Source organism: Danio aesculapii, chromosome 22 (assembly GCF_903798145.1).
Source record: "Danio aesculapii chromosome 22, fDanAes4.1, whole genome shotgun sequence".
Classification (NCBI taxonomy): domain Eukaryota; kingdom Metazoa; phylum Chordata; class Actinopteri; order Cypriniformes; family Danionidae; genus Danio; species Danio aesculapii.
In genome coordinates this window covers 9,400,525-9,422,170 of record NC_079456.1, presented here as the reverse complement: position 1 = coordinate 9,422,170, position 21,646 = coordinate 9,400,525, and the positions used below count along the sequence as shown (strand labels likewise).

Sequence of the window (21,646 nt, the reverse complement as noted above, 5' to 3'; positions counted from 1 at the left end):
AAAACAGCAGGAAATGCTAATTAGTATAATAAGTGCGAATGGTCTGTATGAATGCATGAATTGATCAAAAGCAAAAGTTGAATGCAATGTGCATAAAAAGATCTGTCAATTGCATAAATGTAAAAATAATGATAATGCTAAAACTTTTATTGTTTTTTTTTTTTGTGGTTTATTATTTCACACCATCAGCAGTGACACAAAGCCTCAGCAATGTGTTTGGTCATATTTGCATGGGTGTGGTCGTGTCACAATTTTTACATGCAGCATACCTGAACATGTCTGATGGAGCTCTGTAATGTCTTCTCTCTAAAAACAACTCCCTCTCTCCTTACTCTACCACTTAATTCTCTGAGCACAAACAGTTCCTTTGTATAATTATCTCATCTTGTGTGTGTTGCCTCTTGTTGAATCGCTGAATGCCTCTTCAACTGTAAGTTGATTTGGATAAAAGCATATGACTAATTGTTTATATAAGTGAATTAGTAGGTTAATTAGTGTGCTAATTATATATGCAAAATGTTAACATATGCATATGCTAAATAGTATGCAAAATCACTTGTATAAGGGCTTTAAACACAGTTGTATGGCAATAGTCTGTGAATATAACAAGCTTCTAATGGTAAAAAAAAAAATCATTTTATTTTTAGAATGACACTTGATAAAAACAGCCTGCATAAACACTTTGTTTGACATTTTCCCCTTGTACATGTCATCAGAAGAAAGCCCCGCCCATTATAAACGATCTCTCCCTCATTAGCATACAAGGTTAGTCTTGTTTTTGAAACTTCCATTATGCTGACACATAGGCAGTTGTAGCTCATTTGAATTTAAAGAGACAGTCACCAAAACAGAACAATTAGCATCAAAGCCTAACAGGGGAAGATTCAAAATAGTTATAAAACATTGTATGTGGGGTATTTTGAGTTGAAACTTCGCATACTCTATAGGGACATCAGACATTTACTTTACATATTGTAAACAAGGGCATAATAGGCCCCTTTTAAAACTAGGATGACAATAACAAATGTAGATGTGAACTTGTTTCCTGTACTGCTCCTGCTTCATATTAGGATTTTTCTAATTCCTGATCATTTCTGGAAAGATAGCAGTTTTCTCAGATACCATTTCCCTATTTTTTTCTTTTCTGTGAAAGACAAACAGGATTTGATTGATTAGTTTATGTTAAAAAACTACTTTAACATTCATTAGGACAGGCCAAGGGTGTAGATTTGGCATGGACGGAGGGGAGGTGTGCCCACCAATATTCAGCAATTACTGAAATGTCCCCACCAATAATTGAATCACCTTCAAATTAAAATAATGCTCCATCAACCCTTAGTAACCTAGACACGTAGAAAGGGTTATTCTCGGGTCACAAACACATAAGGACAATGTGATTGGCTGGGCCTATTTATGCTGTTAATGACAGCTGTAATTATGTTTGGATGTGAGAAGTGCTAAAACAAGGCTTTCCAGTCCTCCTTTACTGTACAAGATGTGGACATAAGTAGCTACCTTTCAAAGTGTCAGGTTTTAAAAGTCAAGTTTGGTTGAAGTCCACCATAATGATATCAACCAACGCTGTGCAATTAATCAAAATTTTGATTTAATTTCTGCTTTCATGATTATAGAAAATAATAATCGGGATAAATGGTCAAACTCTTTAAATTTCTCTACATTCATACCTCCTGAAGCCAGTTTGCATTAAAATCATCTAAATTGACTTTGCAGAATGGGACGTGCTTCATTAATTGTTATTCATATTATAAGTGTTTAAAGTCTTTATTCATGTTTTTAAATGCACGAAAGAGAAGAATGCTGTTCTATGCATGCGCTATAGGGGTGTAAGTCCCCACCAATTTCAAGAGCAAATTTGCACCCTTGGGACAGGCATATATAAAAACTGACTCTGAAACATTTAAATGGGACATCCAGCCTTACAGTATTATGATTGGTTCTGAAATCTCCAAAATAACACAGCGAGAGCTCCATCTAGTGGTTGTAAGTGTTTATAGGAAACTATAATTAATTGATTAATTAAAATCCTAGAAATAAGGTCTGTTACGTTTCTTTACCCAGTCTTTGATTTACTAGCAGGACTCTGTTAAAACAAATTGGTAAAACCATCAGATTGTTCCACAAGGTTGCGTAAATGTGAATTATTTTCAACCCATTTAATCCCACCGGTCACAGTTGTGACCACAATTTTTTGCATATTTTTCTGTAGTATTAAAAAGCAACTCTTATTATAAAGCACACATTCATATATAATGAACATTTAAGATGTCTAAATGAGTTCAGGGCAGGTCTAACATGATTGGGTAGTTTGGCCATGTGACCATAAACATTTATTTCCTAGTACTGCCATCTGAGTGAAAGGATAATGTCAAAGCTCAAAAATGACAGGTATGTTTTCTAAGTGAATTTTTAAATAGGCAATACATCTTGCGCATGCATCATCATGAAAGGGTTATCTATACATACATATTAAAATTTTATTATTACATTCCTTTTTTTCTGTTGTCAGAATGCTGATAATTAAAGACGCCCACAATTGTGACCGGTGGTATAACGCAGGGAGTCTATGTCCCCCATATGTCATTCCATATTTTATCATTTGTTTATTTATTAGTTTGTAATATTTATTCCTTAATTTATATTTATATATATATATATATATATATATATATATATATATATATATATTATTATTATTATTATTATTTTTTTTTTTCTATGCTACCCAGATAACATACAAATGTGGACCACTTTAGGCAGTTATTTGACACTGGTGGTCCTCCTTCGGCCCAGACAAAATCAATGTGAGCCTGAAGTGGCCCATCTGTACAATGGCAAAAGGGGGCCAAAGATTCAAATTCATATATGGGCCATTTAGGGCAAAAAAATTGCACTTATGGCAAAATGTAATCCGACTGTGGGCCCATGTAGAAAATGATCAATTTGGCCCAAATGACAAATGTGGGCCACAGTTGGCAAAAATGTGACAGTCATTTAAGGGTAATCTGGGTCTAAACCTTAAATGGCTTAAATGTGTTGGTGCAAATTTGGCCCAGTTATCTTAAGATACATGTGGGCCACTTTTGGCAAATATTCGGCACAGTAAGCTATGGCTAATGTGGATTTGAGCCTATAATGGCCCAGAGAAGATATGGCAAATGTGGCCCAGTTATCTTAAAACATATGTGGGCAATGTTTGGCAAATATTCGGCACAGTAAGCTCTGGCTAATGTGGATTTGAGCCTATAGTGGCCCAGAGAAGATATGGCAAATGTGGCCCAGTTATCCTAAAACATATGTGGGCAACGTTTGGCAAATATTCGGCACAGTAAGCTATGGCTAATGTGGATTTGAGCCTATAATGGCCCAGAGAAGATATGGCAAATGTGGCCCAGTTATCTTAAAACATATGTGGGCAACGTTTGGCAAATATTCGGCACAGTAAGCTATGGCTAATGTGGATTTGAGCCTATAGTGGCCCAGAGAAAATATGGCAAATGTGGCCCAGTTATCTTAAAACATATGTGGGCAATGTTTGGCAAATATTCGGCACAGTAAGCTCTGGCTAATGTGGATTTGAGCCTATAGTGGCCCAGAGAAGATATGGCAAATGTGGCCCAGTTATCCTAAAACATATGTGGTCCACTTTTGGCAAATATTTGGCAAAAATACCTGCTGCATAAGATTGCTATTTTGTTATTTTTAAAACTGAGCCAGACAATGTTTGCTTCTTGTTATTGGAATAAAACAAATTTCAACAAGTAAATCCAGTCTTTAAACTAATTGCTGGCTAGAGATTTTTAATTTTGTACATGCATTTACACTATAGACCAAGACTCCCTGTGTTCCACTACCGGTCACAATTGTGACCAAAGTTGAAACCCATTTTTTCATGGACTTTTCAATTGTTTTTATAGAAAATTTACATTGATTGTTTAATATCATTACAAATACCGCACAAATTCATATATGTCATCTCCAGGAAAAATTTGGGATTAAATGGGTTAACTCACAATCAGATCCACTGGTGTATAATCAGGTGAATTCTGTGATTCACAGTCAAAGGCTTTTTGTATCAAGACTGTTTATTGATGATGTAAACATGGACAGAGAATGAGAGGAAAAATTCCAATGAAAATTCACAGCAACAATCTATGGGATGATCTTCAGTCTTATTTAATAGATCAGTCAGAATTATATTCTGCTCAATAAATAAAATGTCAAGTGTATAAAACTATCTGTTAATATATCTGTTTACTTCTTTCAGCAAACATATCTGGAGCTCATTCTTCTGCTCAGGTCAGACTGTAGGTGTGATTTTGCTTCTTGCATCTGCTGGTCTCGTTTAGTCTCCTCCGCCCAGTTCAGCTCAATTCTTGTAGATCTGATGTCATAAACAAGAAATGCAACAGCAGCCACACTAACAAGAGCAGCGACGACCAAACGGATCACAATTTCAGGGAAACCACAACAGTAGATGTGGTCTGAAAAAAAACAAGAAACACTTATGAGCCTTTTTAATACAGACTTGTAGTGCTATATTCAGTATAAATTAGGAGTAAAATCAGGAATTGGGAGCATATTCAGGATTAACTGTGCATGTTTGAGTTTAATTACATCAAATGCTTTTACTTGCTTGACCCTAAGACTGTAAAACTATTGCACTCAAAATATACTATTACAGGCTTCAGTGAATCTTTAACCACAGCTCTTAAGAATAGGTGCCTGCTTGATGCCTCTGATGAACATCTGCGGTTTGTTCTTTTTTTCAGAGAAAACACACAGACAAAAGAAGCATTATCTGATCAAATTCAAAGTGGCTGTGAGTAAAATTCAATGCATAAATGTAACAGCATAAATTGCATAAACGTTAAGAAATAATGATTATTTTTTGTTAAATATTATTGTGGTGTCTTTTATTTCACACCACCAGCGGTCACACAAAGCATCACCTATGGGTTTGGTCACACCTGCACATGTGTGGTTTCAGTTTTACTTTAAGAGTGAGTATTTTAAAGATTCACAAATACAGATTTTACACATTTAACAGAGATGTGTCAATATTACATGCAGCATACCTGAACTTGACTGATGGAGATCTGTACTGTTGGCATCCTCAGTCTGGTTGATGGTTGGATTATTCAATGCATACGGAGATGACAAAAAGTTTGAGTTTGATGAACTTTCTGGAGATGAAGTACTTTGAGGAGCCACTGTTAATGACAGATTTTACAGTTTGTATTTACAATACACTCATAATTTAAGTGGATTTAAAAGCCACAGATATAATAAAATATAGATTTATGGAATATTTTAGAAAGTAACCTCACCATAGACTGTAACATTAAAACTCCTGTAACTGGTTTCTCTTCTGGTAAGTGTCAGTTTATAAATTCCTGAATCAGTGATTTTGGTGTTTGTGATGGTCAGAGATCCAATCTCATCCAGATACAGTCTATCTCTGAATCTCCCACCTGGACCATCATATGTGGAGTTGCTTTGTGCAAGTCTGTTGACTTCAGCTATTCGAGAGTTTCTGAACATCCACTGAATCAATAAATATTTCTGTACTTCAGTAATATCAGTGTATAGAGTGACAGAATCTCCCTCCATCACCGACACTGACTTTATTTCATCTGTCACATCTACATAAAAAAAATATAATTTATAACACAAAAAAATTTGTGAAAATGAATGAAAGTAACATTATTATATTCAGCACTCATTTTAACAGAATTAAAAAAGACTGGATTATACAGATTTAAGACAAATATCTTATTTTAATTAATCAAAACTTATTTTGAAAGATGAATGTTTATAAAGTTATTAAAGAGAGGAACTAAGAAGCTTTTAACAGCTACCTCAATAAAATAATGAAAACACCACATAATTGCACAGAAATAAACTTTCTACTTACCAATAAGATGACAATAGTTCACAAAGAACAGAAGAGAAGCAAATATCATATTCCTTGACAACTTGTCACCCCTTCAACCATGCAGTAAATGTAAAAAAAAAAAAAGTCCCCCTCACTTCATGTATAGCTAAGTGCAAAACACTAGGCGTTTCCACTGCTGGCTGCACAGTAGACCTCTTAAAGGGACAGTTCACCCAAAATTTACTCACCCATCATTTACTCGCATTATACCCTCATTCACTGGCTATACAAGGCCACAAATATAGTTTAACAGGCTTTGTGATACCATCAAGGAAAAGCTAATAAGTCAATTTCCAAAACCTTTTCATTTAATGTTCCTAGCTGGTGAAATGATCTTCCCATTCTCACATGGACTGTTGATTCAGTATCATTCAAATGACAACTAAAAACCCATCTCTTTTATGGACACCTGAACCCCTATGAACACAACCAGGACCTCCTCCACTCCTCCCCCAACACACCACATGACAACCTCAAAAAATGCTATGCAATTCAGAGCATGCCTCACACAAGTGAGTGGGCTTGACAAACCACCTGTAGAAACACTCTTCTGTTCATCTCTGTAAAGATTGCAGTTTTCTCAGATACCATTTCTCTATTTTCTATTTTGGGTAAAAGACCAACAGGATTTGATTGATTGGTTTATTTTAACAAACCACTTCCACCTTCATTAGGACAGGCCTATATAAAAATTGACACTGAAACGTTCAAATGGGACATCCATTACAGTATTTTGATTAGTTCTGAAGTCTCCAAAATAACCATAGACTGTAAAATATATGGACGTAGTATCCGTGACGTCACCCATAGGTTTCTGAACACTGCAAGATGAGTTATAAAAAAATTCACCCCCTCACAGTAGTCATGGAGGGTAATAATAGCTATATGAACCAAAATCGTTCTTTGTACCAGGCTGTAAACACTTTTTTTTCTGCTGTAAAGTTGGCCATTCTAACAGTGGACTCAATTGCAGTTTGCTCTATTATGGAGCCAGGACTAGCGGAATTTTGATGAATTGCAGTTTCAGTTACTTCCGTATTGGCTTCCCGAGGGAGAGCGGGAGGTTGCCGCTTGAAAATAACACAGCGAGAGCTCCATCTAGTGGCTCTAAGTGTTTATAGGAAACTAAAATGAGCTGATTAACTGAAAATCCTAGAAATAAGGTCTGTTGCATTTAAATAAATGTATTTTTTTTCTTCCCAGTCTTTGCTTTACTAACTGAACTCTTTTAAAACCAATTTGTCTATCAACCAATCATCAGATTATTCCACAATGTGTAAATGTGAATATTGTCATACATGTCAACTCACAATCAGAGCCGCTGGTGTATAATCAGGTGAATTCTGTGATTCTCAGGGAAAGGCTTTTGTATCAAAACTGTTTAAGATATAAACATGGACAGAGAATGAGAGGAAAAAGAGATTCCATTGAAAATTCACAGCAACAATCTATGAGATGATCTTCAGTCATATGTAATAGATCAGTTAAAATTCTGTACAATCAATAAATTGTCCAATGTAAAATACTGTGTGTTAATATGTCAATTTATCTGGTTAAGATTATACCAGTAACACTCAGCAAACATATCTGGAGCTTATTCTTCTGGTTGGTTCATAGCGCTGGTGTGATTTTGCTGCATGCATCTGCTGGTGTCGTCTAGTCTCTTCCGCCCAGTTCAGCTCATTTCTTGTAGATCTTATATCATAAACAAGAAATGCAACAGCAGCCACACTAACAACAGCAGAGACGACCAAACGGATCACAATTTCAGGGAAACCACAACAGTGGATGTGGTCTGAAATAACAAACGCTGAGTTAGAAGATTGAGCCTTTTTTATACAGACTTGTAGACATGTTAACTGAAGTTCTGAAATTCTGAGGGTGTTCAAGATTAACTCTGCTTGTTTGGTTATATTTAGAGCTACTTTTTTTTGCTTCGCCCTAGGACTACTAAAGAACAACTCTTTAACCACAGCTCTTAAGAATAGGTGCCTGCTATTGTTGCACACCTGCGGTTTGTTCTTTGTTTCAGAGAAAACACAAAAGAAAAAAAAGGCATCCTGGTGCACAAACAGACTAACAAGCCCTGTTTACACATTAGCTGATCAAATACAAAGTTTGCAAGCTGTGGATAAACTTTTTAAAAAATCTGCCAATTGCATAAATGTAAAGAAAATGCTGCAACTTTGATTGTTTTTTTTTTTGTGTGTGTGTGTGTGTTTTTCACACTATCAGCAGTGACACAAAGCATCAGCCATATTTTTTTTTCAACTTTGCATGTGTGTGGTTTCAGCTTGACTTTCAGAGTTAATCTTTTAAAGCTTTACAAATACAGACTTGTGTGTTGGTGTGTGACAATTCTTACATGCAGCATACCTGAACTTGACTGATTGAGATTTTTACTGTTGGCATCCTCAGTCTGGTTTATGGTTGGATTATTCAATGCATACGGAGATGACAAAAAGTTTGAGTTTGATGAACTTTCTGGAGATGAAGTACTTTGTGGAGCCACTGTTAATGACAGATTTTACACTTCTGACATGTATTTACAATACACTCATAATTTAAGTGGATTTAAAAGCCACAGATATAATAAAATATAGATTTATGGAATATTTTAGAAAGTAACCTCACCATAGACTGTAACATTAAAACTCCTGTAACTGGTTTGGCTTCTGATAAGTGTCAGTTTATAAATTCCTGAATCAGTGATTCTGGTGTTTGTGATGGTCAGAGATCCAATCTCATCCAGATACAGTCTATCTCTGAATCTTCCATCTGGACCATCATATGTGGAGTTAGTTTGTGTGAGTTTGCTGGCTTCAGCTATTCGAGAGTTTCCGAGCATCCACTGAATCAATAAATATTTCTGTACTTCAGTAATATCAGTGTGCAGAGTGACAGAATCTCCCTCCATCACCGATACTGACTTTATTTCCTCTGTCACATCTGCAGATAAAAGAACATCATTTTTAAACGGCTAAAATGCAAATGAATGAAGAAACGAGATGCATTTAAGATGAATAACAGGTAACAGTTATATGAAATGTTTAACATAGACGTTTGATTTGATTTCACTGATATTCAAATATATGTCATATGTGTACAGATATGGAACAACATATATTTAATTTAAAATAAAGCATTGTCGGCTGTTTAAAGGTGAATTTTTCAACAATTCCAATGACAAATAAGCACACACACTCACACACATACACACACATATATGTTATTATAACATTATTATAATATAACATATGCATATATTATAAAAACTATCAGATTTTTGTATATGGGCAATAATTGTTATTAGATAAAAATAAAAAGTAATGGCAATTACACTAATAATATATATTTTATAATTGTTTACACATGTAAAAAAAAAAAAACAACAAAACGGCTACGCACAACTGTAAACATTAAAAAGATAAGGAATTGGTCCAACATTTATGAGAACATTTGTAGTACAATGAGCTCATTATTTTTTAATTTTCGTAAAACGTCATAAAAACACTCACCAACCAGATGCCACAAGCTCACAAAGAACAAAATAAAAGCGTTATCCATATTCCTTGCCTGTTTGTGTATAAAATCCGTTCGAGTGCAACAAACTGACAAAGCTACAGTAACTAGTAGGCTTTTTCTTTTTTTTTCTTCTTCTTTTTTTTTTTTTAGCCAGTAGGCGTTCCAGACTTCCACTACTGGTGACGTCGCGCAAGTTATCCAATATTATCAAACAATTTTTTTTTACTGTTATCCAGTAAAGTTGTTCAATGTTATGTGTATCGATAAGAGAACATCGTTAAATAACATATGGGGTATTGTACATACATAACAATAAGTGCATATGTTAAAGTACTGGCACTCTTGCTCATTGTATTGATGTAATCACTGAAGGGGTTCATAGTTGTGTTTCAGTGTATTGCGGCGCTATAATGATGACGTCATGTTGTTTACGTGCTGTACGTCACCACGTTGTGCTGTTTGTTAAGCAGAAGTGTTCGTCTCGTGTTCATGCTGTACAGAGAGAGCATGTGAAAGTGAGAAATAAAAATACGCTGATAAAACGATTCGTTCTGTCTAGTGCTTAAGCTACGCACTTCAAGCTCAACTTAAATGAACGGGATCCGTGTATTTTCGAATTCTTGGACTCAATAGACTGATTTCACGCGGCCGCCATTTTTAAAAGCGAAATCGAGGCTGCGGTGGGAAGAATCCCGGAAGTATCGTTGGGAGTTACATTGGAACGTTGTGTAGCTTGCTGTATATCTTATCAGCGAAGAGAAAGTGACACAAATTTATCATTTCACCGCCTTCCGAGTGACCCGAAGGTCCGTTCTGAATGAATGGTGAAAATAAAAAGGGATATCAGAGCTTATTTTCAGCTAAGTTAAGGGAAATGGCACTAGTTAGCTAGCGTTTTCTTTCCCAAACACACGTTTTAGACGCCATTTATCAAACGCGAGTTAATGAACTTATTCTTTCACTATATTAGACTTGTCACGATACTGAATTAAAAGAAAAACCATCAATTTCCCGCTAACATTTAAAGCACTGTAGATGGCTTTCTTAAAACAGCGCTGATTTGCCATTGTGTTCACGTGATCAACAGAATAGCTTGTGATTGGCCGAGAAGGTCATCAGTTCACCCTCCGCTGTTTACCGAGTACAAACACAGACAGACGAGCGATCTGCTTGATGACTCGACTGATCTTCATCTTCATGGCTGCTTCGCGCTCGCGTCTCCGTGTATCTGTGTTTGCACTGGGTGAAGGGCAGTAAACTGAGTGCAAACACAGATACAAGGAGACTGGAACGCGAAGCAGCCGTGAAGATCAGTCGAGTCATCTGCGCTCAGCGGCGCTTCAATGTTAACTCAGCGGGAAATAGATGGTTTTAAAACTTCAGTACCGGGACAACACTATTACAGACAACACGAGGGTGTGCTACAGAGGACTGCAGTGTTTTATCGCTCACTGGGTAACATAGACTGAAGCAGGGAAGCGTCCCCACGGTGTTTACCTGCTGCCATGATCTGAAGCCTAGGAGGACACTTGAGCATATTACTCTTAAAGAGATTGTGATGTTGTTTGATGCTAAATTGCTTTTAATTTTCTAAATTAAACTTACTGAATGATATTAAAGTGATGTTTACACCAGTTCTGCATTTTGAAATCTCGGCAACAGCTGGAGGTGTGTACTCCACATCATGTTACTGTAATGTGTACAGTCCTTGTCCTATACTTCCGGGTTTCTTCCCACCGCAGCCTCGCTTTGGTTCTTTAAAATGGCGGCCGCGTGAAATAAGCGTATGGGTGCGGCTGTAAAAGGACAGCCGGGATGTCGCCCCTGTTTGGGACAAAAATGTAAATAACGAACGTTATTGATTGTCTTTGTTGAGTTACGTTTTGTCAAACCTCTACAAAACATGGAGATCGTGTTAACAAGTCTATTTTTCTTAATAGCCGGTAAGTTGTTGGTTATCTGTATAACTTTCGGTTTCGTTTTGAAAGTTTGTAAATTACAATTTATGCGTCAAATACATCGAAATTGTCAGAAAATACAGAGATTAATGCGAGTACCACTATACGACTTTATACGTGTAGTTAAACGGTCGTTTTATAGCTCGTGGTTTATCGCACTTAAGCTGACAAAACACACGCATTGTTCTTTAGTTAGCGTCACTTATAAACAACAAAATATACGGAAGGACAATTACAATATATGCACGAGCTCGTTTAGGTAAATGCAACCAACATCAAAATACTGTAGTAATTTATAGTAAATGCTATAGTGTTTTAAAACCATAGTACAGTTTATTATATTATAAAACCCATATTATAGTATTTACAATTCTTTGCTAAAGAATGCTACCGCAAACTGGTGATATTGAACTGATATACTTATAACGGATACTTTTGTTTTTACTAGAGTGAACTGCTTGGTATTGTATTATATTTGTAAAACACAGTGTAAAATACTATATTTACATATACTATAGTTATGTTACCATGGTAAATACACAACTGTAGATTTACTACAGAATAATTGAAGTAGTAAAAATACTGTCAAATTTACAATATGTTGTAAGGTATAGTATTTTTTCATGTGAAAAAAACTAGTGCAATTGTAATCTTAAAGTAAATGGAACAATTTTTCACCTTTACAATCTGAGCAATAATCTCATAACTGTTTTTTTTCAGTAGCTGTCATAATTATCTTTGGTTGAATCTGTTTGCTTAAGTGATACACCGTTTCTGTTTATTTTCCAGGGGTGTCTGGTACAGAGATTGGTGCCGCTCAATTCATATCACTGATGGAGGGAGATTCTGTTACTCTACAAACAAATCTTACTGAAATACTAAATGATGATACAATAGTGTGGCTGTTTGGGCCCAAAGAGACTATGATTTGTCACATACAAAGAGCAAAAGATTTTACCTCACAATATGTTACCGAGGATGTGGAGTTCAGCAGCAGAGTGCAGGTGGAGCAAAAAACTGGATCTATCACCATCAGAAACACTAGAGTCAGACACTCAGGGGAATATAAACTGACTGTTTTTAGAGAAAAGACTATGACCAAGATATTTAATGTTACAGTCCTTGGTAAGTATCTCAAGTCTTTCATTCTTTTGACACATGACTGTGTAAGGGCCAGAACACACCAAGCTTCATCAGATTTGGCTACATTTCTTAAATATTTGCAAACGATATGGATTATTAGATTATCAGACATATCTGCAGGTGCAAATCCCTCTGTGGGGAGTGAAAATTACCGTGTTGATGGCACTAAATGCTGCTTTGTTTATGCCTTGTCTGTGTGCAACAGTTTTCCTTTGCGGATTGAGAAAACACACACTGCCCCCATGGAGCAGAAAGACTATTCCCCCTGTGCAGGTGCAGAACGCAACTCTGATTTAAGTCATTAATCTTCCTTTGGTGTGTTCACGTGCAGATTTTTGGTCCAGATGTGATCCAACGCGAGACGATAACACAGTTTTGTTTTGTTGGTGCTAGTTGTTTGACATCAGCTTGGTGTGTCGCGGCCCTAACAGTTTCCTGATTTTCGGCTCTATAAGCAGGGGGATTGTATTGTAAAACATGTCTATATTTCATTTACATTCTGCTTTTTCCCCCAGTTGTGGCTGGGGAGATGGATGGTGTAAAGTCAGTTTCAAGATTTGTAAAGGAAGGCGAGTCTGTCACTCTACACACTGATGAAGAAATCCCGAAAGACGCCCTGATGCTGTGGAGGTTTGGAGATAATGCCGTTCTCCTTGCAAAAGTTGATGTTGAGGCCAATCAGACTTCACTTAATGATGACGAAAGATTCAGAGGCAGACTGAAGGTGGATCAACTGGGAGCTCTGACCATCCCAAACACTAAAACCACAGACTCTGGACTTTATGAACTACAGATCAGAGGCATTGAGCGTTTACAGCGATTCGTTGTTTCTGTCAGTGGTGAGTAACTCACTGTAATGACATTAGTAGCAGTTTAAATCATCACATTGACTGACATCTTTACTGTCTCTTTAGCGCATCCAGATCAAGGTCTTTCTTCCGGTGCTATTGCAGGAATAGTAATAGGTGTTTCTCTGCTGATTGTGGCCTCAGCTCTGATTTACTACCCGTGGAGGATGTTTAAATTAAAAAAGCAACAAGGTAAGTAAATAGGCAAGATTGACTTCTAAACTCTAAGATGTTGTTGTAAAATGTCTGTTAGGCCAGTAAATGGCATTTTCCTACACAAATGTCTGGTATCTTCAATATATGCAAATCACATACTTAACTTACAAGTCCATGTTTTGATTTCACAGATCTACAAAGAAAAATAATGTCATTATGTACAAATCTGCAGAATAGATTTCAAAATATTGCACAGATGTTCATTTATACAGTACACTGTAAAAGATTTATGTTGACTCAAGTTAAAAAAAATATATTTTTGCGTGGATTATTTTGAGTTTTACTTACTTAGAAAAGTTCAGCTAACAAAAGTAAAAAAAAATTTAAACCATCCAACAATTTCTGCTAACTACAGTGATGTTAAAAAACCCCCATTAATTTTAGTTCACTAAAGTTAAGTGAACTTACGTTTAGTTTACTGAACTTGTTGGTTTAGTTAGCTGATCTTTTCTAAATAACTAAACTTATAATGCAAATAAGTTCATGCAAAAAAAGATATTTTGCATTGTTTATGATTTTTTTTTTAAAACGACAAATTACAGTAGTGGACATTTGATGTGGATAAAAGTTCCTTTCATGAAAGTTATCCTAAAAGCAAAATGAATATTGAGCAATATAACTATTTTTACAATAACATACACTATAAATATTCATTCAGTAAACAAAAGTATATTTGATACACTTTAAATGTTGACTACTGTACACATAATATAATATAATATAATATAATATAATATAATATAATATAATATAATATAATATAATATAATATAATATAATATAATATAATGTATTTCATATGTATATACAGTATTATCAGATTTCGGGAGCAAACATTTTGGTGAACACCGAAGTTAAAATAAACAATTACAATATATGTATTTACACAGTGGTTAGCACTATCACTTCACAGCTTGCATTTTCAGTCCAAAGTCATGTGCTATAAGTGAATTGGATAAAACAAAACTGTATGAGTGTGTGTGTGAATGCAAGAAGGTATTGGAGTTTTTCCCAATACTGAGTTGCAGCTGGAAGTTGCATCCACTGTGTAAAACATATGCTGGGATTGTTGGCCGTGGCGACCCCTGATAAATAAGGGACTAAGCCAAAGGAAAATGAATGAATTTTGGCCTAATTTAAAACAAGTCCATTTTGTTTAGGAATTCCTTTTAATAAATGTTTAAGAAGGTAACAAAACTAACTGCTAAAACTAAATTTGTAAAAGCATAAATATGATGAGCAATTTGGAAAAGCATTTATGATGACATTCATAATGGAATGCATTTGTTGTAAAGATCCTTGAAGACACTTCCTAAAACTTCTCTAAATTTACCAACCAGATGCCACAAGCTCACAAAGGCACAAAGACAAAATTACCATTTCCAAAATAAATAATATACATATAAGTTTTTTTTTCTCAGAGGACTTGGAATAAAGCACCATACTGTACATTAACCAAGAGGTTGATCTGCATATTCATGAACGCATTTCTATTATCGTTTTTTTGTGTTGCTGTGACAGCCGAAGAGCAAATTACAGTGATGGAGGGAGATTCTGTCACACTGAAAACTGGTCATACTGAAATACAGCAGAATGAGATAATAGAGTGGTATTATGAAGTTGAACAAAATGTCATTGCTGAAATAAAAGAAGAGACCAGGAAGACACATGATGGTGCTGATGGAAGATTCAGGAGTAAACTGAGCCTGAACGCCAATGGGGATCTCACTATGAGTAACACCAGGACCATACATTCTGGACTCTATATAGTGAAGATCAGGACCAAAACCACCACTAAACCAATATACAGTAGATTCATTGTCATCATCAGTGGTCAGTATATCAAGTCTTCCATTGCAATAATGTTTGGTTTTTGAAATGAAGTTGCTTTGTTATCTTAATGTCATTGTGTTGTGAGATTAATTAAGCTCATACAGTTCTCCAGACTCAAATCATCCGATCAAAAAAGTTTGTGTTTTGTTTTGTATGTGTCGTCTTTGTGTCGCTGTGACATTCAGTGAATTCAAAGTCAGTACAGGAGCAAGGTACTGTTACTCTCCAGACTAAAGCTGAAATACTGGGAGATGATCTGATTCTGTGGACCTTTGGAGCTGAAAATTGTCTTGTTGTTCGAGCCGCTTCAGACAACACTAGTTTTGGAGAGAGATTCAGAGACAGAGTCCAGCTGGATCATCAGACTGGATCTCTGATCATCACAAATATCACAAATAAAGACTCTGGACTTTTTAAACTACAGATCACCAACAGCGAGAAGACCAGATTCAGGAGATTTAATATGAAGATTACTGGTGAGCAAAACAACATTCAGATCTGCCTACCCTTCTCTCTCTCTGTGTGTGTTCATGAACTAAAGTGTACATTCGGCTGGTCATGATAATAAAATAAAGTTCAAAAAAGTAACAGTTTATGTTAACAAACGTCTATGATTATTTTTTTTAAAGATTTTTTTATTAGATTTGGGATAAAATGTGGTATATTTCCGTAAGTTTTATTTATTTTTTCCATTGTAATATTTAAGTTTCACAAAAAAACGAAAAGATCAAAAATGGCTTTACAAACCATCTAATGTCAAATAAATATTCATTTATTCTTTTTTTTTTTTTGCATTAATGCAAAATTTATTATTATTATTAATATGAACAATGTGTCTCCGTATCCAGCTGTATTTGTTTTAAAATATTCAGGGAAAATGCCAGAAGCAATTGCCATTAGCAATATATTTTCCAGTGTGCAGAGGCCTGATTTTAATATTTATGTTTTCTGTTATTTGCTGCATGTTTAGAGATTGTGAAGCTACAACATTATCAATATTGTAATGAGTCGAAAAAAAAAAAGATGTGATGATCCATGTGCAGCTTTATTAACCCTTTCAAGCACAAATTAAGAAAAAACATTATCTGGATTTTTTAAATTATTATATGACACTAAAATACTTTAATATGACACTAAACTTGAAATCCATTTTCATTTTTACAAAATTTTGTTTTATTTAATAATTATTTACTTGTCTACATACGTGGACACCATGCAACAAAGGTGTAAAATGGGACATAAAGACAATATGGAATATTGTGTTTCTTTAAAGGCCTGTTATTCTATTCATATCAGCTCATTTAATAAAAATAATAATAGTACAATATAATAACAAAAAAAAAACACATATTGTAAGAACAATAATAACAGTAGCTATATATATGTTGAAACGTTTACAGTATAGATATGCTATTTTATAGCACATACTCATCACTGCTCTCACGGTCACTGCCACTGAATATTCTCAATTATTCTGTACTGACTTTTTGACAAATTCTTTCCCTGTTTAGAAGGCAAAATGTAAATGTGTTTCCATTTGAATGTGTGAAATTGCCAATTAATGCTGTAATGTGTAATTTTAAATGACTATTTATGTTGATGTATTTGTTAAATGTCTGTTTTATTACAATTCAAGACAATTTATAACATCTTTGAAAAAAATAGAATAGATATACTAGCAGGTCAAAGAAAAAAGGACTTTTATGCAATCTGACTACTGTTGCTTGATGTCCACATACGTGGACAGTTGGGTTTTGGTGAATAAAATCTACATTTTACCCTAAATTGTATTTTATAAATTACTAACATATTCATCATACTTTACATATTTTATTTTATTTTTACCTCAGTTGACCTTGAATAATAGTTTTTCACAGATATGCCTGAGGCATTTAGCACATGGCCATCATTGTCAGGCATCTTGGATTAACAATGTCATCAAGAAAAGAATAACTGGAATGCAAGAAAATAGCCACTGTGACAATACTGCATACAGTCTGCTGACACTGCTCTCAAGTGGTTTGGAGAAAATTTTCTATCAGTGTACTCAAACCAGTGCCGCAAGTCGGCAGCTGTCTGCGGCGCCCAGCTACGACTCAGGACACTGTTCATATTTCTGCTGTGCCATTGAGGGCCATCTAAATAGTTTCATATAAAATAACATACGAATGTGCATGTCTGGTGTGCAACACGTCCAGCTATCATGTGCGGTGCTGAGCGGCGCATCCGGTGTGCGACCTGCTTTACAGATTTGCAAGTCTCAGCCAAGAGTGTGTGTTAATGAGATGTCTTTATAGTCCTAGTCATTAGACAATCACAAGCTTCCAGTTGTGTGCGTGTAATCAGGAGGAATCAGGAACTGGTGTGTGTGAGTTGCATGATGGGAGTTGCAGTTCATTAAATTGGTATATGTGCAGTGATCGTGACACATATGCTAATGTATTTTTAACCAATTAGTTTTTTTGAGTTTTTAAGTATTTTCTAATTGTCTCTGTGTTTTCTTTTAGCTTCCACAGGAGTTGGATCAGCGACTGTATTGACACCGCTGATAGGTGGAGATGTTATGGATGGAGAGAATGAGCAGCAGACAAGTTCACTTTAATAAGATAAGACACACCCACCAGTGTCAATCACAGGGACATCATCAACATCCGACCTCAGCAACAAACCTTTATTAAAGTATGAAATGGAATCCTGGAAAAACAAAACCCCCTGCAACATTCTGGGAAGGTTAGTGTTTGGCTTCCCGAACATTCTTACTTGGTTCCCCAAAAATTAACCAAATGGGAATCAAAACTGGAACTGTATAGTTACTTTAGATCAGAGATGCCCAAACTAGGGCCTGTGGTCTGTTGATATGGCCCACCATGACATTTGAGAAAAGAGGGAAAATGGCCAATTATCTTTGACAGATCGTCATTTCAAAATTTAAAGAGCCCATATTATACATGAAATAGGGTCATATGTAGGTTGTAAGGGTCTCCAACAACAGTCTAATATGCATGCAAGGTCAAAAAACACTTTCATGCTCTTAAAATCTGCATTTAGTTTTACCTAATTATCCCAGCGACTCCCATATGAATCGTTCAGCGATTCATTTGTTCCCAAACCCCTCCTCAGCGCGAAGCTAATCTGCGCTGATTGGACCGATGACAGCCTGCTGCGATTGGTCGACACGGACAAGGCTTCAGCGCAAGACAGAGTGAAATGCCCAGCAGCTAATCAACAATATAAAAGTAGTCACAGTTCATACACGCTTTATAGTGTAAGGCGTGGATTTTGGCTGCCAGTGGGTGAATGTAAACACAGACGATGGACTAGAAAATACTGACGACTAACTATTTTATTGAGCAAAAAGTCCAAGAACTGACGAGGAGATCTCCTAGCCCGTCGCAGACTACTTGCTCTTTTCACACACACACAGGGCCGGCGCGTCCATAGAGGAGACCTAGGGCGGCAGAATAGAGATGGCACGGCACTCAGTTATATCCGAGAATCGCTCCGTTATATCCGCGGCGCTCAGTTATATCCCATCCCCCCCGGTCTTCAAATTCAACCGCGACACCCCCCGGTCATCATTGTACTAGCGGGTCCCTTTCGTTTTCACTATTGGGTCGAGGGCGGCGTGATCATCCAGCCTAGAGCGTTACACACACGAGGAGAAACACAAACACACACACATTACCCTCAGAGGAGACACACACACACACATTACACTCATCCCCGAGGACACGACACACACGCCTAGAGCGCCAGTTCAGCTTGCTGGGTGCAATTTATACACCTCACCTCGAACCTGAGCTGAACTATTTTGAAACTTGACCGTTGCATGCGTGTAGCAACAGCTGACGATGTATAAACAAAGCGGCACGCATCACATTTTCAACGTGACTTTACACGCGATATGAAAATAAAGAGTTAACCTGATACAGTACACGCGGTTACAAGTAACAAAACACAACTAAATACATCATTTGCAAGATAGAGTAAACGAGGCAACAATTTTAATCGCACGTACTTACACTTGTGAAATGGGGGTAGAAACTGATTCATGATGCACTGATCCATGTTCTGACAGTCTATACTGATCCTTCCTTTAACAAACTGATGAAGTCTTCTTTGTAAGCATGTAGTTTCCAGAAGCACTCAATCTGCTCAAGGCTGGGCTATATTGCTGAGGTTTCATCTTTAATTAGACTGTCAATAATATCCATCTGCACAGCGTGACTTCATTCGACCGGTGTCTGTCTGTGTGTCTGTGTGTGTCTCTGTGTGTGAGACTTTTTTTCTGTTAGTGGGCGGGGCCGCAGGTTTCAAATCTCCCGGGTTTGCGCCCGCAACTACTTGTGTTTCGTGGCCGCGTCATCACGAAACACCTAATGACTCGTTATCAAGACGACTCATTTGAAGCACTGTGAGTCGACTCTTTTATAGATTAATTAATGGTTTTAAACACTGTACAGTTACAGATTTAAGCCTTAGCTGGACATTTCACTTCACTTAGAGCTGTGTGACACACTACATGGAATGGCATTTTCAAAAACCCATAATATGGGCTCTTTAATGTAACATTTTGTTTGTGTGCTTTTGTAATTTGTTTTGTTTTGTAAATGAATCAGATTTTTAAAAATGTAAATACAGTACTGTCACTTGACTAATAGAATGCATAAGACATCAGCAAACAAATCAAGGCAAAGGCAGGTGCAGTGTATTAGTGTATTCAGTATTGAACTCCATTGTGTTATTAAATGGATTGTTTATGTTTTTACTGTAATAGGGTTATTATTACTTTTTAAAATACACGCCATTAGTTGCAACACGGTGGCTCAGTGGTTAGCACTGTCGACTCACAGCAAGAAGGTTGCTGTTTCGAATCCTGACTAGGGCAGTTGGTATTTCTGTGTGGAGTTTGCATGTTCTTCCTGTGTTGGCGTGGGTTTCCTCTAGGTGCACAATTCAAAGACATGCGCTATAGGTGAACTGAATAAACTAAATTGGCCGTAGTGCATGTGTGTGTGTGTTTGGGTGTGTATAGGTGTTTCCCAGTACTGGGTTGCATCTGGAAGGGCATCCGCTGTGTAAAACATATGCTAGATAAGATGGCGGTACATTCCGCTTTGTCGACCCTTGATGAATAAAGGGACTAAGTCGAAGGAAAATGAATGAATAGCATTAGTTATTATAATTTAAAGCAATGTGTTGTAGTTACTTGTAATTATTTAAATATTAGAAAAATTACTCATGGAAACTTTAATTTACTACATTGAGGGCCCACAGCCATCACTCAACTTTGGTTTTCGGCCTGTCATAAGAAAGGTTTGGGCATGCCTGTTTTAGATTAAGGCTATGTGTTTGCTAATGTTACACACATTCCAAGATCAGATTTGAGCTTACACACACTTTATAAATGATGCCCCTGAAGTGGTGATGTAGCCAAGGCACAAAGCAGACCTCGTGTGTGCATTATTTTCAAATAATTCAATAAACCAGAGTCAGTTACTTATATAATGTATACAGTTCCCTCAGCTGCATCCACTGTTCAGATGTTGTAGGACATTTGTCAGGTTTTTGTCCTCAAACTGCTCCTGAGTGTAGGAGGTTTCTTACACTCCTTCTTGTGCTTTGACTGATTTTTGACTGCTGTAGCTGTAAAATAACTGAATTCATTCAGCGAAGTGATATGAAACTAATGCATTCAAAACCTGCTGAAACTACTTTCTTTGTATGTTTATCTGAAAAAAGCTTTCTCATGGTGTTTTATCAGAAAAAAAGTTTATTATGATAAAATGTGCAGATTTCTTTTGCAAAAAAAGCTTTTATAAATTATTATATTAAAGTTTTCACATACAGGATCATTTCATTTTTTTTATATTCTGTTATCAGTTGTTGCTCCTGCAATGAGTTTAGGACTTTCTGTCTGATGAAAACAAAATTGTCCTTTTGCAGTTCACCAACCGCTTCAGAGCAGAATTGGGATAAATGAATTATGACAGGTCTGTGTGAACAAAAAAATTAACAAGATCTTCTAGACCAGACTGATAGACATATCCAGCAGATCCTATTGAGATCTGATATATGGCAATATATGCAAATCAAGTTCACATACAGTTGAAGTCAGAATTATTAGCCCCCCTTTGATATTTAATTTTCTGTTTTTAATATTTCCC

The 21,646-nt window shown here is 36.2% G+C and overlaps 3 protein-coding genes across 4 annotated transcripts; 1 reads left to right on the top strand and 2 right to left on the bottom strand.

The window, feature by feature from the left end:
- Positions 1-4,126: 4,126 nt before the first annotated feature.
- LOC130216699 (uncharacterized) lies at positions 4,127-5,691 on the bottom strand. Its single transcript, XM_056448579.1, has 3 exons — positions 5,349-5,691; positions 5,097-5,231; positions 4,127-4,502 (listed from the first exon to the last, which is right to left on the bottom strand). The coding sequence occupies exons 1-3, from the start codon at positions 5,629-5,631 to the stop codon at positions 4,282-4,284; spliced, it is 639 nt and encodes a 212-aa protein (XP_056304554.1). The 5' UTR covers positions 5,632-5,691; the 3' UTR covers positions 4,127-4,281.
- A 1,112-nt stretch (positions 5,692-6,803) lies between these two features.
- zmp:0000000652 (Immunoglobulin domain-containing protein) lies at positions 6,804-9,552 on the bottom strand. The gene is made up of 4 exons (XM_056448209.1): positions 9,475-9,552; positions 8,591-8,905; positions 8,333-8,467; positions 6,804-7,751 (listed from the first exon to the last, which is right to left on the bottom strand). Exons 1-4 carry the CDS (start codon positions 9,521-9,523, stop codon positions 7,531-7,533), a joined length of 720 nt encoding a protein of 239 aa, XP_056304184.1. The 5' UTR covers positions 9,524-9,552; the 3' UTR covers positions 6,804-7,530.
- Positions 9,553-10,149: 597 nt separating this feature from the next.
- On the top strand, positions 10,150-20,253 carry LOC130216296 (uncharacterized). 2 transcript variants are annotated; one of them, XM_056448195.1, is made up of 7 exons: positions 10,150-11,322; positions 12,229-12,564; positions 13,098-13,421; positions 13,497-13,622; positions 15,168-15,479; positions 15,665-15,955; positions 17,987-20,253. In XM_056448195.1, the coding sequence occupies exons 1-7, from the start codon at positions 11,268-11,270 to the stop codon at positions 18,079-18,081; spliced, it is 1,539 nt and encodes a 512-aa protein (XP_056304170.1). In that variant the 5' UTR covers positions 10,150-11,267; the 3' UTR covers positions 18,082-20,253. The 2 variants fall into 2 exon arrangements, with proteins under 2 accessions (XP_056304170.1, XP_056304171.1); XM_056448196.1 differs by having other exon boundaries at positions 10,151-11,424.
- Positions 20,254-21,646: the final 1,393 nt, after the last annotated feature.

What these genes read in the sequence shown, in the direction of transcription:
- LOC130216699 (XM_056448579.1), bottom strand. Translation starts at nt 5,631, where the DNA reads ATGGAGGGAGATTCTGTCACTCTATACACTGATATTACTGAAGTACAG. An exon ending in TTTTAATGTTACAGTCTATG is followed by an intron (nt 5,232 to 5,348) that starts GTGAGGTTACTT and finishes TGTCATTAACAG; the next exon opens with TGGCTCCTCAAAGTACTTCA. An exon ending in TCTCCATCAGTCAAGTTCAG is followed by an intron (nt 4,503 to 5,096) that starts GTATGCTGCATG and finishes GTTTTTTTTCAG; the next exon opens with ACCACATCTACTGTTGTGGT.
- zmp:0000000652 (XM_056448209.1), bottom strand. Translation starts at nt 9,523, where the DNA reads ATGGATAACGCTTTTATTTTGTTCTTTGTGAGCTTGTGGCATCTGGTT. An exon ending in TTTTAATGTTACAGTCTATG is followed by an intron (nt 8,468 to 8,590) that starts GTGAGGTTACTT and finishes TGTCATTAACAG; the next exon opens with TGGCTCCACAAAGTACTTCA. An exon ending in TCTCAATCAGTCAAGTTCAG is followed by an intron (nt 7,752 to 8,332) that starts GTATGCTGCATG and finishes TTGTTATTTCAG; the next exon opens with ACCACATCCACTGTTGTGGT.
- LOC130216296 (XM_056448195.1), top strand. Translation starts at nt 11,268, where the DNA reads ATGGGTGCGGCTGTAAAAGGACAGCCGGGATGTCGCCCCTGTTTGGGA. An exon ending in ATTCGTTGTTTCTGTCAGTG is followed by an intron (nt 13,422 to 13,496) that starts GTGAGTAACTCA and finishes CTGTCTCTTTAG; the next exon opens with CGCATCCAGATCAAGGTCTT. An exon ending in TAAATTAAAAAAGCAACAAG is followed by an intron (nt 13,623 to 15,167) that starts GTAAGTAAATAG and finishes TTGCTGTGACAG; the next exon opens with CCGAAGAGCAAATTACAGTG.